This window comes from Talpa occidentalis, unplaced genomic scaffold (genome assembly GCF_014898055.3).
Source record: "Talpa occidentalis isolate TD23 unplaced genomic scaffold, MPIMG_talOcc4v2.1 talOcc4.2, whole genome shotgun sequence".
NCBI classification, from domain to species: Eukaryota; Metazoa; Chordata; class Mammalia; order Eulipotyphla; family Talpidae; genus Talpa; species Talpa occidentalis.
In genome coordinates, this window is record NW_023602073.1 from 57,550,564 (window position 1) to 57,565,216 (window position 14,653).

General features: G+C 54.7%; 1 protein-coding gene across 4 annotated transcripts in view; it reads left to right on the forward strand.

The window, feature by feature from the left end:
* Positions 1 to 886: 886 nt before the first annotated feature.
* The window catches only part of SCUBE3 (signal peptide, CUB domain and EGF like domain containing 3), a 35,624-nt gene continuing 21,857 nt past the window's right edge, over positions 887 to 14,653 (forward strand). For 3 of the 4 annotated variants that reach the window (XM_037519562.1, XM_037519564.2, XM_037519565.2), the window contains exon 1: positions 944 to 1,028. In XM_037519562.1, the coding sequence (XP_037375459.1) occupies positions 944 to 1,028 (85 nt within the window). Of the gene's footprint in view, positions 1,029 to 14,653 lie in introns of all 4 variants that reach the window. The other variant, XM_037519563.2, reaches the window with a different exon arrangement.

Here is a 14,653-nt window from a genome sequence, read left to right on the forward strand (position 1 = left end):
GAGCCTGTGCGTCCCGGTTCGCCCCAGCAGCCCAGACACCCGGCTCCCTCTTTGTCTGCTGGCGGAGGTGTGCGTGCGGCTCGGCGTCGCACGGCTCTCATCGCGTGCGAGCGCGGGGGCGCACCCCAGCTCCCCCACTCTCTCCGCGGGGAGAGAACGAGCCGGAGCCGGGCGCTGTTTGGTCTGGAGCCGAGCGGGGCTTGCATTGATCCATTGATTGTGCGCGGTCTGAGCCTGACCTCCCTGCTCCCGGGAAGCCGTCTCCATGGAGACCGGGCCCGCTCCCCCAGCGCCGGATTGTAAATTCCTGCAGGCAGCGGCCCGGCAGCCGGGGAGGGGCGCGCCGCGCCCGGGCGCGCAGGGGGAGCGGCCGCCGCGCCGAGGCCCCATTTGAAAGAAAAAGGCACGGAAAGGAGGTGGAGGAGGGCGGGGGAGGAGGAGAGGACGCGAAGGAGCGCGGAGAGGAGAGGAGAGAGGAGGAGGAGAAAGGGCGAAGAAAAAGCGACGGAGAGAGCGGAGAGGAAGAAAGCGGCAGAAGGGCGTGCTTGCGGCGCGGCGTTTCCCTCCCCTTTCCCAGGTCCGCCGGGCTCTGCGCGCGCCCCGGCCGCAGCTCTCGCCGGCGACGCCGAGTCGGGTGGATCGCGCCGCGCAGCCCCGCCGCGCGCCGCGAGCAGAGCCGCGGCCGCGGCCGCGAGCAGGCCGGGGGCAGCGGGGCTGCCTTCCGGGCGCCGGGCGCCGGGCTCGCTCTCCCGGCGTCGGGCCGGGGCCAGCCCGCAGCCTCGAGAGCCTCCGGCCGAGGGCGCCGCGCCCCGCGCCCGCAGCCCCGGCCCGGCCCCGGCGGGGCGCCCCCCCCTCCCCCTCCGGCGCGCGGGGGCCCGGCCGCCTCCGCCCTCCCCGCGCCGCGGGACCCGCCCCGGCCGCCCGGCCGCGGGGCGCCGCGACCATGGGCTCGGGGCGCGTGCCCGGGCTCTGCCTGCTCGTCCTGCTGGTCCACGCCCGCGCCGCCCAGCCCGGCAGAGCCGCGCAAGGTAAGCGAGGAGGGGCCGCGGGCCGCGGGGCCGAGCGCCCGGCGCGGTTTCCGAGGGCAGGGCAGGTGCCGGGAAGGTGCCGCTGTCAGGACCCGGCGCGGCGCGCCCGACTCCCCCGCCGGGTCCCGACCTCTGGGCGCCGCGCCCCGGGCGCGAGGCTGAGGAGCCGGGGGCGGCGGGTGAGTCGGGTTTTGGGGGCGCCGGGGAGAAGGGATCACGCATCTCGGAATCCCTGCCCGACTTCACTGCCACCCCGGCGGCTACAAAAGACTGCGTGTCCCCCAGGAGTGCGAGTCTCCTCCCAGACGCTGCCGGCGCCTGGAGCCGTGGCTTTCAGTTCAGAGACGGAGGAAAACTTCGGCCGTGCGATGTCGCTTTCTCCCCCTACCCGCAGCCCTCGGGCAGAGTTAGATCGAAATTTGAAGTTGTTGTCTTATCAATGGGAAAACAGGACGGGGAAATAGGATCTTTTATGGAAGCACACCTTGTCTCTCGCTGCAGGGCGAGGGGCTGGAGAAGAGAGAATTGCAGAGCTCTGCCTCCCAGCAAGAATGTCGCGTTTCTTGCCTCTTTGGGAGGGGTGGGGTGCGATCCCTTTCGTCTTGCATGGCTTTCATTTCTTATCACAATATTTATTTATTAAGGCCTCTGGTTTCCAATTCCATTTAAATCCAGGTCAGAATTGCATTAAAATAACAAAGTAAAATTCCAGGCCAGGGAGCTCTGACAGATCCCTCTAGGAATTAGAGAGAGAGACAGGGAGGCCCTCCCACCCCCAACCCTGACCCCGGGCGCATTGCCTGGCCAGTCCCAAGGCTGCGCTGGCAGAAACTAGACTGGTGGGCCACAGTTCTCTTGGGGACAGCCTCCCCCCCCCCTTGACCTCTTGCTGCACCCTTCCCCCCATCATGTCCTCACCCAGGAAGAGATTTATATGTACAAAAAGAAAATTCCTCCTGGCAAGGCCTTGCCCAGGAGGATATGAGTCTGCCTATTGTCCCAGGGGTTCTCGAAGCCATGCTGGGGTGTAGAGGTGGCTGGCGGGAAGGGAAAGTTGAACTTGGGAGTTGGGGAAGCCTGAGTGTCTGGCAGTCAGGTCGCTGTGTCCAGAGCCTGCGCACACTGCTCTTAAGCTGCTCTGTGTACCGAAGGGGTTCCCACTCTGTTGAAAGGAAGGTGCTCTGTCAATGCCATCCTGTTCTCCCCCAACACTGCTGCTTCAGCCTGACCTCCTCTAACCTGTCCTTTCACAGAACCCAACACTGGAGACCCTGAGCTGTCAGCTTCCAGCCCCCCACCCGGCCCCTCCCAACTCCAGACTTCCCTTTCTCCAGTCCTGGTTCCAGACAGTCCACTACCACTGCCACCCTCAGCCTGGGAGCAACCCCACTCCCACTGTGGATTTGCCTGTGTTTTCATAAACAAAGCTGGCTTTTGTAGTGTGTGCTGACTTACTCACAACATGGAATTAGCTAGGGAGTTTAGTCTGAAGGAAGGAACAGATTTCATGCAGTAATCTAGAGACAAGATAAGGGCGTCTTTCAAGTTGGAGCCAGTGTCTGTGGTGGCTTCGTGAGACTGGGGGGCTGGGGGCAGAAGGGGGAGCAAGCAGTATATTCAGCGGGGCTTCTGGGGGCAGATGCCTAGATGGGACAGGTACTGTCAAGCTGAGGGTCCCAAATCGGGACATCCGTCCATTCTTCAAGGCCAGAAGGACTCCTAATCTCCCCAAGGTACTCCAGGGCTCCCTCTTTCATTGGACACCCTACTGGGTGCTGTGGGAAATGCAACCCGGGTGGAGGGCCTTGCCCTCGAGGAACTTCCAGACTAGTAGTTTTATCCACTGTTTATCTCATTCACCAGCCACAATTGGGCTGCAATTAGCTTTGCATCTTCTTTCCTTTGACCCTGCTATTCAAGACATTTGTCAACCCGGCCTGCAGAAGATTGCTTAACAACAGGTCTGCTGGGTTAGAGGGATGTTTCCGAACCCAAACCCTCAAGCCAGACCTGCAGGAAGCATAAGTTACCCACAGACAGAGTGCCATGGGTGTCCCTAGCTCCCGGTTATCACCAGTGCTAGATGGTGTGCCTTAAATGCCACGTGCTTTTAAATGAAGCTCTAGCTCGCCTTTAAAACACAAATAACCCCTGAAGCGTCTTGCACTGAGTTACTATACTGCTGGGGATATCTGGGTCTCTGTACCTTTTCTCCAGAGACACCCCAAAGGGAGAACCAAAGTGGTTTGAAATTGAGGGGGCCAGGGGTGGGGACTGGATGGGACAAGGAAAGCAGCTGAGAGAGAGGTTTACCACAGTCACCCATAGGTGACAACACTGCACGTCTGTCTATTGTGACTAGGCTGCTAAGTGCAAATATACGCTTTAGTGTCTTTGAGAGCTGTGTGTGCGCGAGTGGATGGGTAGGCTTCTGTGCCTGGGAGTGAGTGAGCATGAGGGTACATGGTTTTGAGTATCTTTCAAGTGCCTGTCTGTGTATGTTAAAGTAGACAGACTGGATAACCAAGATAATTGTTAACTTAAAAGCATTAATTTGCTTTGCTTTTTTTTTTTTGGGGGGGGGGGACCCGCTCAGCAGTGGTTAAAAATCCTCTCTTAGGGGCTCAGGTTACAGCTGAATGAAAAGGTCTCCAGGCCTCCTGGGGAAACTTGTCCCCAGGGCGGACTCAGGGAGAGCCAGCCTGGACGTTTAGTTTACCTGGTTGTTTTCTCTCCTCATTAGGGACAGAATTTTGATAAAGTCGTGTATTTCCAAGTAACACCATCCCTGGGACTGAGCGTTCATCTGGCGGCAAACAGTGTCTCTCTGTCTCGGTGCGTCTCTCCCGGTCTCTGTCTGGGTGTATGTGTGTGTCTCTCTCACTCCCCACCCCTCTCTTCCTCTTTAATGTGGCTGTTTCCTCTCCTCCCCGCTTCCCTGGGCTCCTGTGGCCAGCTCTTACAGTGAGGGGACTGTTCCTCCTAGCCCCTCCCTCTAAAATATGAAATGAAAACCATAACCGTGTCAGCGGGTGAGGGTGGCCCCGCTATTGCCAGTGCCCCATCCAGGCCACACTGAGGAGTCCCCGCTCTTGAAGCCTGATCTTCAATCAGCCCCCTCTAAGCCCACCCCCCCCCATTTTTCCAGGAGGGTGGAAAAGGACTGCTTAGAAATTCCTCAGGAATCCCTTTGACCTCTCTCCTCTCAGTGACATACCCCCCCCCCATGGGAGTGGGGGGTGGGAAGCTTAGGGCGACGGGGGCAGTACAGAAACTTTTCCACTTCTTAGCCCTCATCTCCGTGAGTCTCTGCAGGATGAATACGAGAGAGGGCACTAGAAGACACTGAGGCCAGAATGACTGCAGGCAGAGAAAGAAAAAAGTTACGAGCAACCCTAAATGAAATTGTTTTCTGAAACCTTCAGGAATCCGAGAGCATGAGAACCGGTTTGAGATGTGAGCGGCTGGGACCTGTTGTAAAAGGAGCCGGCCCGGCCCTGGGTGTGAGTTTGGGAATGTGAGGTGTGCATTCACTGGGGTTGGTGAACGTGCATGTGCATGACTCAGAGTGTGTGTGTGCGCGCGCGTGTGTGTGTGTGTGTGTGTGCATGCGCGTGCACACACACGCTCTCGCCAGGCTCCGGTGAGAGGAAAAAGGAAGCCGGGCAATGTGCGTTTTGTTTTCATTGGAGAAGTGAAGAAGTGGAATGGCTTGGTCCAGTGCCTCAAACTGAGGGTGGGGGAAGGGATGGCTTCAGACCCTCTATAGGAGATGGAGGTGAAGGAAATTGCTGCCTGAACTCTCCCCAGACCCTGCCCTCCCACCCACCCCTGGCCCCCGAGTGTCCGAGTCTGTACCTCCCCTGCTGTCCCGTACACCTAGCGCGTGGCCGCTTACAAGAAAGAGTCCCTGTCAGGGCTGGAAACGGTGGAGCTGCTGAGTCTGGCAGTGCCCGCAAGAGGCCCAGACCTGGGGACAGCTTCTCAGGCTCAGTTATAAGGCAGAAGTCTGGAAACAGAGGCACTGTCGTTCCTGGTGGGTAGAAGTAGAACAACTGCCAACCCAGGGGTGTTTGGAGGGCAGAGGAGTTAGTTTACCGGGGTAAAAGGAGATGAGGACACCCCCCCCTTCCCCCGCACTGGCCTCTTTATCAACAGACTGGCTGCTCTCCACCTCCCTTGCCCACACTGCCAGCCCCAAATGGCATCGTGGGGTGCGGGGGAGCAAGGTGCCAGCGGGTTTAGGTAAAGGTGGCCTCTGCAGGAGAAACTGAAATTCTCTTCCTCACTTGTAAAATGACCAGAGTATCAGCCGGGTCCCTTTCAGCTCTCAGATTCTGCACATCTCAGGGAAATCTTCCCGCTGAAGGCAAAAGAAAGACAGCAAGCCTCAGTCCTGCGGCCAGGCCTCCCCAGGCTGCCCTGTGTCGCTGCCCTGCGTCACTGCCCTGCCCCAGTCTGTATCACTTGGCTAGCCTTCCTTTCTTCCCACACCCGTTTCCTGGGGCCCCAAGGGCTTCATAGTTCCTACTGTGTCTGTAAGTGGGGGTCTATGCCCGTGAAGCGGGCCCTGCAGAACAAGTGTGTGTGATTGTGTGTGTGTCCAACAATGCTGGGAAGTGGGCTGGAAATGCCTATCCACACTGAACTGTGGATAGGCCCTGCGGCCTCAGTCCCTGGTCCCACACCATCTCTTCCCAGGTCTGGAACTAGCCCTCTGCACCCTGTCCTAACCTAGACATCTCCCCTTTTCACACCAAGGTGCTGGCTTGTCGACTTGGCCCTGCACACGGGCTTAATGACCCCTAACTAGGGCACTATAGCCCCTCACTCTTACCTGTGGTGTTCCCTGTGACCGTAACTATAGCCCTTGAGAGCTGTGGGGTTTGGATCACAGAGCGCCAATCCAGAGGTGCTCCACATCTGGTCACTGACAGTGACCAGCTGAAGACCTGGGCAGGCGCTGCTGGGCTGCAGGGAAGATCCAGACTAAGGAAACGGGTTTCAGGAATCTCTGGGTGAGGGTGGAGTGTCACGGTATGGGGGGGAGGGTGGGAGAAGGGGGGGGTGCTTCAAGGGTAGACCCTGGGGAGCAGGTTTACAGAGAGGACATTTTTACAAGTTTCTAATTATATTTATTTGGAGTTTTCCTCTGGTGGTTTAAAGCTGTTAACAGCAGGAACCTGTATCCCTGGTGTTTGTTTTCATTTCTGACCAGCTGCTTGGCCCAGCAGAGTGAATCCAAGGGCAGGAGACACCTGCCCACTGCTGCACTGCCCACCGCTTCCTCACTGCAGCTCTGCCTGCCCCACTGTGGTGTCCTCCCGCTCTGCCCACCGCTCGGCCCGCCCTCCTCCACGCTGTCCCTTTGCCCAAGCCCTCAGAGCATCCCCACGCCTGCCGTTGATTTCTCACCAGGAACATCCAAATGTCATTTCTAGGCCATTCCATGGTCATGGATTGGGTGCTGAGTTTAGTGGGCAAAGTGAGGGGCACCCCTGTACCCCCAAACCTGCCTGCTCTAAATGGGCTCCAGCCACCACATAAAGACAAACGTACTCTTAATGCGGACGTTCTTCAATAGAAAAGAACTTAAATACAATTAGTGTGCAACAGAGAGAAGAGAAAATAGTTTCCAATTAAACACCTAAAGTTACCCATCCCCTCATGGGTCCAGCCAAACAGGGTCAGCCCAAAGTGGGGCTACTGAAACCCAAAAGTTTGCCACAAGTTAAAGCACCTACTGATTGGGACCCATAGGAAAGGGACAATAAGGGCCAGGTGAGTCTGGAAAGAAGGTATAAGTCAGGGCCTCCCCGGTGGCGCAGCGGGTTGAGTGCTGCCCTGTGAAGCTGTCCGCAGCCTCTGCAGTGCAGGTTCGATTCCCGGCCGGCCAGGGAGCTACCCACATGGTGCGGCAGGCCTCTCCTGTCTTGCCCGCTGCTCCCCTCAGCAGTGTCTTCGGTCCGTTTCTCTCACCAGCCTCCAACTGTACCCCAGTTCTTGTATAAATAAATAAATCTTTAAAAAAAAAAAAGAAAGAAAAGTACAAGTCAAGATAAAGGCTCCCATTGTCGGCCTCCCCTCTCACCCACATCTCTGTCTCGTCCAAGTGTTTCTTCCCAGTCCCCCAATTCCCTGGTAGAAGGCCAAGAAGCAAGCACAGTGCTTCACCTGTCTCTGCTTCGCATTTGTCCTCTAGGTCTGCTCTCAGCTTTCCTTCCTTTTCTTCGCCCTTCCAGCCTTTTCCCAATCATTTTTTTTTTTTAATTTTCTAGAGGCATGTCTTATTTATTTATTCATTATTTGTTTGTTTGTTTGGTTTATACATGCACTGGGTACAGTCAGAAGCGCGGGAGGGTGAGAGAATTCACCAGAGCCAGAGCAGGGAGCAGAGCAGGCAGAAGGACCGAAGTACACTGCTGAGGGGAGCAGCGGGCGGCAGGAGAGGTCTGCGCGCCATGTGGGACCCTCCTCCTGTGGCCGGGGAGCAGCCGGGGATCGAACCGGCTGCAGAGGCTGCGGGCAGCTTCGCAACCCAGCGCTCAACCGCTGCGCCACCGGGGAGGCCTCCCAATCATTTTTTAACTTCTCCTCCCAGTCAGCTCCACCCTTCCTTGGGTGGGGCAGGGAACCTGGACCCTCCATTTCTATGGCTCACACACTGTTACACTAGCTTTGTGCTAACTTAGTGCTGAGTTGGGGGGCTGCGAGGCACACTGATTAAGGCATGAATTCTCCCCTCAAGTGTTCGGTGAAGACAATACTCAGTGAAAGAGCACTGGACCGGGAGTCAGAAGACCTGGGACCTGGTTCTGCACTAGCTCCTTGCTCTCTCCTGAGACACACTCTGGGCTTGCTCCTCTTGTGTGCACTGAGAATGGGCTGTTTGAGGATCAAATGAAGCACCTATGATTCCATTTAATGACATTATACATTGTAGTTTATTTTTTCCATTAATTCATAGAAATAAGATTTATATTCCTGAAACAGGAACCTGCCACTGCCCACTGCTTGCCTCCCTGCTGCCCCTCACCAATGCCCAGGTGTCCTGCCCCTCCCCTGCTGCCCCCCACCCTCCCTCCCCACCTTGGAAAGGCCTCTGACTCAGGGTGGTTGGCTTCGTCCACACTGAAAGGGAGAAAATTCTTATCCATTTAGGGGAGCTTTCAAATGAACAAGGAGCTGGATTAAGGGTAAGGTTGGACTTCAACGAGAAACTCATCTGGGCCCCCCAATGGGTGATGATGCTGTTAGGTTCAGCCCCCTCCCCTCTAATTGCCAAGCACCAACTGCTTTTCCAGGCACCTCAGTCGAGCGGCTATACTTGTGTGAGAGGGAAGGGTACTTTTTTAAAAACGAAGAAAGTGCGTGTCTCCTCTCCCTGGGGTCATCTGCGTGTTTCCCTGGTTCTCCCTACACCCGCCTAGACTTTGTCCAGGCTGAGGTCACCAATCCTCAGTTCCAAACTGGGAAGACAGCTGGGAAGCCAGGCTCTGCCAATTGCCCCAGTTCCTCTTTTGATCTAGAGGTGGAGCAGATGGGCACAAGGCAGGTGTGAGTGAACATGCCGCACGTTAGAATGCCCTGGCCCAAACCTAGGCTGGTTCTACTTTGTTGTTGTTTTTTTTAAGATTGATTTATTTACGCATACAAGAACTGGGGTACAGGCCAGAGGTGTGGGGGTGAGAGGATCCACCAGAGACAGAGTGGGGAGCAAAACAGGCAAACTGAGTGAAATACACTGCTGATGGGAGCAGCGGGCGAGACAGGAGAGGTCTGCTGCACCATGTGGGTAGCTCCCTGGCCGGGGATCGAACTCGTGCTGCAGTGGCTGCAGATAGCCTCATAGGTGACATCTCAACCCCCTGCGCCACCAGGGAGGCCTCATGGTTCTACTTTGGATGTTACTTAGATGTGGGAGGTAACGTAGAAGAAACTGACTAGGATGGGACTTTGGGCCCTGGTGTTACCCCTGACCGAGGCAAGGCATGTGTATCTGACAAGGATTCTCTGAGGACTGTCTGAACTGCCCCAGATAATGGCTGAAGGCCCTGAGATTCTGCAGATCCTATAGGATTCTCTAGAATTTCTGTCCTAGATGAGCTGGTCCCAGTCTCCTCCAGCCTCAGCATCAACAAATGCATGCTTTTAAGTAGATAATCTTCCCTTCTCTGAGTGTCCTATCTCCCTACCCTTAACTTAGGACTAATGTTCTGGGGCTGCCCTCCACTTGAAAGCTACAGGATCGCAGGAAAGTAAAGAAACAAGTTCTTTCTCTACAGTCACATAGAACAGAGAATGCTGCAAATATGGATCTCATTCACTGCCCCATCAGCCCAGCCATTCTTCCTTTCACCCACCCACCCACCCATCTACCCACCTGTTTAACAGATATTCAGTAGATGCTTTCAGTGTATCTGTCTTGTTCACTACTGAATGCCCAGTGCCCAGCACAAGCTCTGCATGTCACAGCTGCTCATTAACTATGTGCTGGTTGAAAGAACGTGCGTGCTCACTCTTCCAGCTGCTGGATCCGTTTCGGGAGCCATGGCCTCGGGGGGCTTACAGCTTCAGTGGGAAGATAATACACCTGAACTAAAGCTTACATAATGCACGAGGTAGCATGTAAGATAGCATCACGAGATAGTGATTGGACAGGTGATCTGCAAAACGGACAATAAAAGCTTTGGAAGTTAAGAGAAAGAGAAGTTTAGATCAGAGAAGGCTGGAGCAGTTCCAGGTAGCTTCCCAGCAGTGGCACCCGAACTCATTGACAGGGGAGATTGGAAGGCATTTGAGGAGAGAAAGGTAAGAGGGCTGAGGTAGACACAGCAAACAGCCTCCCCAGCTGGGGCGGGGAGGATGTCACAGTCAGGTGAGCAAATCTGGAATCCAGACAGGCCGCTTTGGACCCACTAGGGACAGCAAATTAGTCCACAGCTACCCCCCACCACGTGAGTGGTAAGGTGGCTACTGTGGGACTCAAGGGGAGACCCTAGAAGCATATCTGCTTGTCCATGGCCTGCATTCCTGCTCACCTCCAATTGTTGGGTTCCTGAGCTGGATCTGGGAAAAAGTTGAAGTAGATGAAATTTGTCCTCATGCTTATCTTTTGAAGTACACGTCCCCTCTCCGGAGGGAAGCTTAGGACTGCTCGTGTTATTATAGTAGCCCACCCCTTCCAGTCTGCTCTAACCCTCACAGCCTCCTCCCCTGTCCCACCTTCTTCCCGACACTTAGCAGTTTATGGCGCTCTACTAGGCGCTAAAGCAAATGCAGAAGAAAGGGCAGATGGCACTGGAGAACACTGCTGCAGTCACAAACCTATGCCTTTGTGCCAGGAAAGGGTAAGGGAGGGAGATCTCCGCTCCTCTGTGGTGTTCCTGCAGCCGCAGCTCTCCCACTTCAGCATTTATTCCTGGCATTGCCGGGGGGCAGGGGTGGGGGCACAAAAGGGTAGCCTCTCAGAAGATTGTCAAGGGAAGCTTTTTGGTTCCCATCTGGCCCCTCACCCACTTCACCCTCTTCCTTGGACAGATGCCAGCTATGGGTGAAGTAGGCAGTAGAGCAGGCACCTTTAGGCATGTGTGTTCCCCAAATTTCCCACACCCTCACATCCTTCCCTGGGGCTTCATTCCCCAACCCTGGGCCCAAAGCGGGTTTTTTTTTAAGAGTTATTTATTTATGCATACAAGAACTGGGGTACAGGCCAGAGGTGTGGAGGGTGAGAGGATTCACCAGAGACACAGTGGGGAGCAGAACAAGCAGACACACTGCTGAGGAGAGCAGCGGGCAAGTCAAGAGAGGTCTGCTGAGCCGTGTGCGTTAACTCCCTGGCCTGGAATCGAACTCGTGCTGCAGTGGCTGTGGTCAGCTTCATAGGTTGTGTCTTAACCCCTTGCGCCACCAGGGAGGTCCCAAAGTGGGGTTTTGATAAAGGGAAGCAGAGAGGGGAGAGGTGTTCAGAAAGGATACTAAGGGGAAAGTTGGAGAGAGGGAATAAAAACAGTGAGCTTTTACTGAGCACTTACTACATGCCTGTGCTGCAGTGCTAAGTATCTGGTAAGTATCAACCCTAGGAGTTGGAGTTGGAGTGGTTGTTCCCATTTACAGAGAAGGGAACAGTTGAGTTCAGAGGCTGGCCCACATCCACACGACAGGTGGAGCTGGTATTTGACCTGCCACAGTATCACTCCAAAACCCCGTCTCAGCCACTCTCTCATGTCGCCACCACTGGTCTCTCCCCAGTGCAAGTAGTCTGTTCACATTACCCGAGTTGGGAAAGGAAGACAGTTAGTCCAGCCTCAGCCAGGAGGGCCTTCCTAATGGAAGGGTGCCTGGTCGGTCACATCTTTTAAAAGGTCCACAGGGAATCCCATTGTGCAGCAGAGTCAAGAACCACTGATCTGAACTAGTCCACGTCCAACCCCATCAGCTGGCTTGTCGGGCCAGCTAGAAAATACCTGCTCCCTGAGAGAGTGAGTTAAGATGAGACTGGACCCACGGGCGTTGAAGGGATTTCCACATAGACAAATTCTGTGGGGAGAGTTCTGGAAGAATATACTGGAAGAACATCCCAGAGTTCTGGAAGAATGACAAAAGGAGAGGCTGGATATCATTGGGGGCGCTGTTTCAGAGCTCTGCTTTAGACCTGTTCTGCCCATTTTAAGCCACATTTGGAAAGCTGAGAGCAGTGTGGCTAGAAAAGAGAGGACTGCATCATGTGAAGATGGGGATGGGTGAGTGCCCGGGAGAAGAGGGATGGTTTGGCAGGTAGAGAGCATAGGGAGGAGACAAAGCCTTCCAGAACAGAGCCTGCAGAGAGGGGTAAGCTTATGAACAAGGAGATGAGACTGGGAAGATGGCTGGAAAGCCCGGTAGCTAGAGGGCTTTGAAGGCTCTGCCAGGAGGTCTGGGCTTGCTGCAGTGGGCGCTGGGGCCCACTCTGGTACCGAGAGGACTGGCGTGGAGCCCAGAGAGCCTGATTCTAGCAAAGTGCCAGCTGATCTGGACGGGCACATGCCCTGAGATGGCACTAGATGGGGAGCTTCCAGAGGAACTGCCAGGTCCCCACAGGGGCTTCCAGGGAAGGGGTGGAGAGGCGAGAAGAGGGTGATTGTTAGTCACTGGAACGGCCCAAGGCCCCACACCTGCCTCTGGGACACACAGGACTGGCTCAGGGCAGGGGGTGCCATCCAGGCCACCCTCCCCCGGGGACCCGACACAAGCAGATAAAACAGCCTCTATCCATTCAAAAATGAGAATTGGGGCCTCCCCTGGTGGCGCAGTGTTTGAGCGCTGGGCTGCGAAGCTGCCTGCAACCTCTGTAGCGCCGGTTCGATCCCTGGCCGCCAGCGCCAGAGGGTCCCACATGGCATGCAGACCTCTCTGCTGTGCCCGCTGCTCCCCTCAGCAGTGTACTTCGTCAGTCTGCCTGTTCTGTTCCCCGCTCTGGCTCTGGTGAATCCTCTCACCCTCCCGCGCTTCTGACTGTACTCAGTGCTTGTATAAATAAATAAATAAATAAATCTTTTTTAAAAAAAATGAGAATTGCTTGTTCAAAAATCATAGTGGAGGGCCTGTGTGAGATGTGGTGACGAGGAATAAGGACCTGACTGCGGGTGCTTTGTCTTTCTTCACACGTCTAACTGCGCTTGAGCTTCCTCTTTCCCCTCTGAATGTCTAATGCTTACCCACCCTCCAAAGTTCAACTTGAATCCTACTCCTCATAAAGCTTTTCGGTGGGTCCTAGGGTATCCGGCTCTCGGTACCCCCAGAGCAGTGCAGTCGAATAGAACTTCCGGGATGTTGGCAACGGTCCTATCTATGCCGTCCAGTTGGGTCACCACTAGCTATGGACGGTATTGAGCGCTTGGTCTGTGGCTCATGTAACCAAAAAACTGAATTTGAAATGAATTTGAATTTAAATAACCACATGTGGCTGGTCGTTCTCATCTCGGCCAGCACAGCCCCACAGCGTCTGTTGCCTGTACCAGTTATCAAATACTGATCCTCAAGCTTCCACGTATTGGTACTGACTATTTGTGACATACTTGATTAGGCTCTTCACACAAATTGTCTCATTAAATGCTCACAGCCACTCCTGAGGTTTTCTTACCTCTATTGTAAAGAGAAGAAAAATGAGAGAATCAGAAAAGCCTCCCCAGAGGTGGCAGAGCTGGATCTGAATGTGGAACTGACTGGTTCCAGAGCTCCCTCTCTTTCTGTGACAGCATGTTTCATGCTATGTCATTGGTTGAACAAACCCATTTTCCATGTAGCCTCTCACTAGTCCCTAGAGGTCTCTTGTGCCCAGACAAGTCTTCTGTGCCCTCTAGGAGGGCAATCTCCATTCTCTGACTCTAAGAGGACTTCCCAGGGTGGACCACCAGGCAAACACCAATACTGCAGAGCTGAGTGAGATGGAGAACTAGAGAATGACAGCGGGTAGAGTCCCTGGCAGGGGGGACTGCTGCAGGAGTCCAGCAGAGTTGGAGGGCCCGCATGCAGGGCTGATTTGAGGCAGTGTTTGGGGGCAGTCGTCCACATTGCAGTTCTCTTCTCAGCCCCTCGAAGCCTCAGTCCTGCCCCCAAAGCACTTGTTGAAATATGACAGCAGAGTACGGATAACTATCTCAAGTTAGGAATCATGGGTGTCTAGAAATTGGAGCAATTGCTGGTTCACTCATTCATTTAGTGGAAAAACATATCTAGCACCATAATGAGGATTTAGAATCATCAGGTTGACGATAAGGCCTGAAGTTCTACATTTTAACAAAAGCTTGCCTGGAGAGCTGCAGAAAAATACTGATGGCCGGCCCCCAGCCCAGACTAGTTGACCAGAATCGGGGGTGGCATCAGGACATCTCCTCGGGGAGCTGACTCTGCTGGACAGCCAGATTGAGGACCCCCTCACCTTATCTATCGTGCTTCAGGCCACTCACCACTTGAGTTGTCTGTTGTCTCTCCATTTAGCTGGATGAGTCTCCAAGACCCTCAGGATATTACCTTTCACAAACATACTTTATAATGCATTTTCAACAGAATGAAACATTTTTCCTATCTCAGTCCAATTTTATAGGTACCATAATACCGCTCCAGAAATTGGGGTCTTTTTGCTCAAAGACAATGAATCTCTTTCTTATGTCCTTTTTTAACCATCCTCTTTTTTGCTGGATCTCGGGTGACTGCTTCCTTTAGCATAGCTCTGTGAGTAAGCATCTGGTGTTAGAGCCAGGCCAGGAGACAGAGCAGCACTGGGAGGAGATGAAAGCGCTCAGGGTGGCGGGATAGGTGGACTGCGTGGGTCAGCTGGAGAGCTGCAAGGTCCGCAATTCTCAAGCTTCAGATTGCTGGTGCCAGCCAGCCAGCTCCTGGTCCCTCTGCTGCTGACAGCACAGGGGCCAAGGAAAATCTTCCAGGATGGAACTTCTTTCCTCTAAAGCCTCTCGGCACCATGGCAGGCAAGAGGGAGCAGGCCTAGTCTCAAGAAGAACAAGGCACATGAGGATTCCTCAGATGTCCTGTCTTCCTTTCTCCCTCTTTTAATTGCCAGTGGCCGCTGGACCCTGCCACTTTCCAAGAAGCCACTGTTCCCTTGAGTTTCCATTTCTCCTTTCCTC